This window comes from Hetaerina americana, unplaced genomic scaffold (genome assembly GCF_022747635.1).
Source record: "Hetaerina americana unplaced genomic scaffold, ioHetAmer1.1.p SCAF_5, whole genome shotgun sequence".
NCBI lineage: Eukaryota > Metazoa > Arthropoda > Insecta > Odonata > Calopterygidae > Hetaerina > Hetaerina americana.
This window is the reverse complement of record NW_027287095.1, coordinates 40,206,688-40,212,687: the sequence shown is the minus strand read 5'-3', so window position 1 is coordinate 40,212,687 and position 6,000 is coordinate 40,206,688. Positions and strand designations below refer to the sequence as shown.

Here is a 6,000-nt window from a genome sequence, read left to right as displayed (position 1 = left end):
AAGTTTATCTACCATATTTCCTCAATCAAAAGTAGTCTTTATACAGGATGTGGACTGAGGAGTAACAGCACTCCCGTATTATTACTTCTCAGAAAAAATTTAGTACATCCTTAGAGATCCACAAGCTTCTGTTTAACTCCTGCGAAAATAAGCCACAATTATTTCAGAAGTTTTTTTAAAAATGAATATTTCACCAATCTTCCAGTTACATAACTTTTTCCATAGCCTAAACATTCTTATTATGAAGTACTGTAGGCAATTAACCAGGTGGAGGCAATAGTAAATATTACACGGAGGTTTATCCATTGTTTATTCTAGGATTCAATGTAACAACTTTGTCAGCAGAGAAAACAGGATATATTTAAAATACATTAATTGTGTACTGCTCAGAAGTTTAGGACTAACCACAGGTACAAGTTTGATGAAGTAAACATTTTGAGTACTGAATAACAAGATTTTCACTGTATATCCAAGATAATCACAGGACAAGTTTAATAGACCACCACATCACAAAACCCAAATAGAATTCCTTCAACACGGACAAAAGTCAAAGAGGATAGTTTTCTTTCAAACACAATAGGTCTGTACCAACTGGAGAGGTAATGTGTTAAGAGTTTGGGAGAACAATCACTAAGATGCACTCAAATACCTATAATTGAATTTCTATTTTGGAATTTCTTTAACTGTAAAAAAAGCAAGCATTTATGACGTTTCAAAGTTAAAAAAAGGCAATGATATCAAAAAATTATTAATGCTCAATCCTGAGTTGTTCCTTCAATGTTATGAAGTTGTTTTGCAATCCTCTGGCAGTTGCGGAGATTCTCTACCAAGGGCACACTTATACTATTGAATACATTACTCCAACTTCAGAATTTAAAATAGTCTAGGAGTAGTACATATTACACACACAATATAACAAATCAAAAGTTACCAAGCCATTAAGCTCAAGAAGAGTACCAGAAGTCACAAACATCGGGAATGGATTATTTTCTGAATATCTTACACCACATGTGTATGCAAATAAAAAGAAATGCATTAAATGGCAATTTATCCTTAGTCTAACAATGTTTTATTGCATGAAAACCCTAACCAGAGATCCCATCCAAGGAAGTATTTTTGCAAAAAAAGTCTCTCTTAATCTAAATCTACATTAGTGAGTGTGGCAACAGGGTAAGAGTTGGTGAAAGGCATTTAGAAGACAGAGATAGACATTGTTCCAGTAAGTCCTTACACTGTGAGCTCAATTCTACAAAAGTTAACGGAGGCAAATTGACTATTCATTTAGAGGTTAGGCTGGAAGGGCTGGACGTGCTTAGGTGAGGGTGACTTGGGGACCAATCTTCACCCCAGTCCTCGTACACCAAATGGCAGAAAAAGAAAGGTGGGCGCAGGGTAGAGTAGAATTGGAAGGGAAGTGAGGATTGGGTGGGGATAGGATGTTTGGGAGCATACATTAACATACACACACACAGACATAGTGCTGGAGCAGACCTAAGACTTGAGTGGAAGGGCCCTCTCTTGCTCACGGCTCCACCTTCAGAAGCTCCACGTCAAAGATGAGAGTTGCATTTGGCGGAATAGTGTTCATAGTTAAGGGAATTACATCTAGCAAGTATCTGAGAGGGCATAAACCAGAATTATAGAATTTAACTTAGAACTGCGCCCATTTCACGTATGTGCATATCATTTGAGTTTCAGATCTTACGTTCTAAACTCTTGTCATATCAAATAAGAAAGAAGGGTGTTTTCGACTCACAATTGATAATTGCAATGCCATTAACTTGAAACAAGTATCCATCATAGTTATGCATTTATAATCTAGGAGCCAAAAATCACTGGTAGAAGAAAGTACTCTACATCATAGAAAATGAAACTTAAGGCACATACACAGGTTTTAAACAGAAAACCTTTGGCAAATTATGCGGGCCTCAACATCAATTAATATAATGATATTAATTATCTTTACTCCGCATTAGCTTACATAATGAGCAATAGCCACCATCGTTTTATTTCGAGCAAATCATGATATAGCATTAAGCAATTAGTGCCCACTATTCGTAAGAGGTAATTGCCGCAAATTGTCAACAGCGTCATGACATCAGACGAAATAAAAAATTGTCCATTAGTCAATCGTCAAACAGGGAATTATTCTTTTTGCAGAAAGGAGTTCGTACACTTGGGGCAAAGAAAATTGAAATATTCAACAATTGGATGTAACATCCAAGGCATACCTTTCCAATTCCAAGGCTTGGACCGTAACACGATACAAAATTAAGTTTATTTATCATGCACTTACTGAGAAATGGAAATAGCGAAGAGTTCAAATTATTATCATACGTTTATGATGCGCTTTAAATAGGCATAACCAAAGTTGATGTTGAAATTCAAAAGGATATATTCCTGGATGTCCCCGAGCTCCATAACCATAATCAGGTGAGCATATTAGACGAGCACGCTGTCCGACACACATCTGTAAATAACCAAATTAGAATTTATGATTGGTGAAAGCTATCCGCCAATATTTATCCATTAATTTAAATTATGTCACTTACAAAAGTACCTAATAATATAAAAACTTCATTATTATGACATTTTAAAATCGAGTATCAAGATTTTAAAATAGTATTACATATTATTTTACCTGGGCAACACCTTCGTCCCAGCCTTTGATGACCTCTCCTCTACCAATTCGGAACTTAAATGGCACACTTCTGTCTCGAGACGAGTCAAATTTTGTTCCATTCGTTAGAGTACCTGCAGTGACACATATGGTAATATTATGGAAATTTGGCCGCTTTAGAGTCCAAAGTGGATTTTTTTAATTTCCTCTTCCACTTACCCGTATAATGAACTACTACTGTCTGCCCACTTTTTGGATAAGTTTGCCCTGGAATAAAAATTCGTCCCACTATTAGCATTCACGTAACCAACAAAACGAAATTTTATGTCCCACATGCCAGTCAATACTGTTTCCAGTAAAGAATAAACTTAGAAACATTAACCATTACTTGCGTAGAGCTATTACATAAAATTAACAGGAACGTTCCTAACGAGGAATTACCCCACCACACGCATGTTTATTTCGCTTGAAAAGCCAGATCGGCACCAATGCGGCATCTATAACACTATGCAACCACAACCATTATTTCACAAAAAAAGTTGTTTCTAATAATTAAATATTCGCCAAACGTTTGCATGGATGCACTATTTGATAAATAAAACATTGAAAATCTACAAAAAACCAGAAGGCCTTGATAAGTAAAAACCGTTATAAAAATCGAGTTAAAAGAGCAATTACCATCACCGGGAGAAATGCTTTCAACCTCAACACCCATGTTCACGTTGTCAAAGAAGTTTTCAAATGAGACTTTAGTTTAGAATAAATATTTCAAAGAGAAGCCGGTGGATAGAAAGTATTTAAATAAATTTTGTGAAGGAATGGCTTCTTCACTACCGACCACTCCTTCCTCAGCGGATGCCGTAAAGGCGTTCTCAATAGGAAGTGCTGCCACCTACCGATATTTAAATAATGATTCATTTTCCTTGGCCTTAACTTTTAAATTACCGTTTGGAAATTATTTGTTGAATAATCTTTGCTATTTTCTCCTCTTCCAACTCTAAATATTTAAAAATAATATAATTTTAATGAAATCTATGAAATATTCTTCCTGGCTAATACACGCGGTAACTTTGAATGTAGCAGTTTAAGACATATATAAGATATATATTTACGGAAAGTACATCTATTTGCGGAGAATGTGAAATAAGAGATCATTAAATTTTTGAAAAAATATACATTCGCATATGTAATAGGGCAATTCGATTTTAGCCAAAAATGGCAATTAGGTTTGTAAACATTATAATAAGTATCACTTAAGTGGGTAGATAATGAACTAAATTTGTTAACTAAACTTATCGTACCCGTATGAAATTGAAAAATGCCATTGAGAGAACATTAAAACTCAGACTAGTTCTTCATGTAAATAATCGGCATCAAATGAGGACTCATTGACTTCAGTGCAAATATGGAATTACATTGGTAGAATTTTAAACTTTAATTGTACCAAAATGACGCATTTCTTCGGAGCTTCAGCCGAGGAATCATCCGCCGATGCATAAAATTGTTTACTTGTCATATTATTGAATTATGAGCAAGGCTATTAAGAAAATTAAAAAAATCTTTGTCGAAAATTAGGGCAGCTCTAGAAAGTATTTGATTGAGAACTATAAAATCCTGAGTATTTTTTAAATAATAATTACTTTTTAGGGTAAATATTAAATTTCTAGTCATTATGAGCTCTAGTTTTTTTTAACCCTAGGATTGGGTCACTGCATCACACATTTCTTTCCATTCTACTGTATTTGAATGCAAGACGAGGCTGCATATTAAGGGAGATTAATGTGGTGGTTTCCCGTTGCCTTCCCTTTTGCAGTACTGCGGCCGATACCGTGTACTTCACTCTCCAATAGCTCTACATGAGATACAAATAATATCCACGATAGTAATTATGGCTCTAATATGGTCTTAACATTTCAAATATTATAAAATCTGTGCTGTTCTCAAGAACATATGCTAATTTTCCTACTGGGAGTATGAGTATTCCTTTTACCTCAATTAATTGCAATTCTAATAGCCATTTACATAACTTTTAGCATCAATTTATTTGCTTTTCATGAGCTAATTTTCATAGTTGTAGTAGATTTGGATGGCTGACAGCTGAGGTCATTTACACCTTTATGAATGGATAGGAAAGGAGGAAGGGTGGAGAGAAACCCGATGTCAGCAACCTACTCTTGATGAAGAAGAATGATTCGAACCTAGCCCCTCTGGGTGGGAAACCAGTAAATTAGTCACCACACCATCCTGATCCACTATAATTTTTGTAAATCAGGTTATGTACATGTAATTATTTCAGATGGATCATTTTTAATGCATTGCATACATGAAAGGAACCTCAGTTTTTAGCCATATGGGAAAAAGATTAGGTAGGCATGTTTTTGATAACTCATTCACCTAAACTTATATTACAAATGACTAATTTTTTTATACATATTATGGAAGACCCATTCTGTACATTTCACAGTTGCAATCGTCTCAAATCTCCTGTACATATAACCAATTAGATTTCATATGGATTAACCATACAAATGCCAAAAAATAGGTGTGCTAAAATGCTACTCAAATATTTGGGAAACTAATATTTTATGTTCCACTGATTGCTTGTTGCATTGCTAAGATAAGAATTGAAATTTTACCATGTCATTTAACATTTCTTTTGTAATCTGAAGATGAAGATTTAGATAATTTGTTCTGTAATTACCAATATATTAAGATGCAAATGCCATAATGAAAGATGAGAGAAAGGAGAAGATTCCACGTGGAGAATATCAAGATAATCCACCTGGTATGATGAAAGAAACACTTCTTGAAACAAAACGTATAGGCATAAGTGCATTTTATGATGATTACAAGAACACAAAAGGTTTCCTATCTGGAGCATCAAAATAAGTATCTCAGCCAATCCCCTCAAACAATCAAGAAGTTTCATTCTTCCATCCTAAACAATCAGGTATTATGACATCTACTCAATGATCATAAAACCATACAACTGGATGCGACTATAAGGTTAATAAATATTTTTCAAATAAATCAATACTGGGGATATGGTAGTCCAGGTGGTAGAGAATTGGACTACTGGTGGGTCTGGGTTCGATTCCCGGGGATGCCCCTGGGTACCCTCAGTTTCACCTAAGCCACACGATTTTTCGTGAACCAGATCATCCTGGGAAACCATAGGCATCACAGGGAAAGGAACTGGCCCCCAAACCCTTTTGTATGAATTTCACAACCTATTGGGCTCAGAATTAGGTGAACTCTATCGTCACCTATCAAAACAACCTTTGGGTTGAAAACTGTGGTTTTTAAATCAACATTGTAAATCACCAGTGCTACTCCTAGAAGGAATTTACAGGTTCATGGAACTATAGCACAATATTTAT

General features: G+C 35.1%; 1 protein-coding gene across 1 annotated transcript; it reads right to left on the bottom strand.

Moving 5' to 3' along the window:
- Positions 1-296: 296 nt before the first annotated feature.
- On the bottom strand, positions 297-3,508 carry Fkbp12 (peptidyl-prolyl cis-trans isomerase Fkbp12). The gene is made up of 5 exons (XM_071592242.1): positions 3,299-3,508; positions 2,840-2,887; positions 2,642-2,754; positions 2,397-2,470; positions 297-1,580 (listed from the first exon to the last, which is right to left on the bottom strand). Exons 1-5 carry the CDS (start codon positions 3,333-3,335, stop codon positions 1,523-1,525), a joined length of 330 nt encoding a protein of 109 aa, XP_071448343.1. The 5' UTR covers positions 3,336-3,508; the 3' UTR covers positions 297-1,522.
- Positions 3,509-6,000: the final 2,492 nt, after the last annotated feature.

What these genes read in the sequence shown, in the direction of transcription:
- Fkbp12 (XM_071592242.1), bottom strand. Translation starts at nt 3,335, where the DNA reads ATGGGTGTTGAGGTTGAAAGCATTTCTCCCGGTGATG. An exon ending in GGGACGAAGGTGTTGCCCAG is followed by an intron (nt 2,471 to 2,641) that starts GTAAAATAATAT and finishes GGTTATTTACAG; the next exon opens with ATGTGTGTCGGACAGCGTGC. An exon ending in GCTCGGGGACATCCAGGAAT is followed by an intron (nt 1,581 to 2,396) that starts ATATCCTTTTGA and finishes AACTATGAACAC; the next exon opens with TATTCCGCCAAATGCAACTC.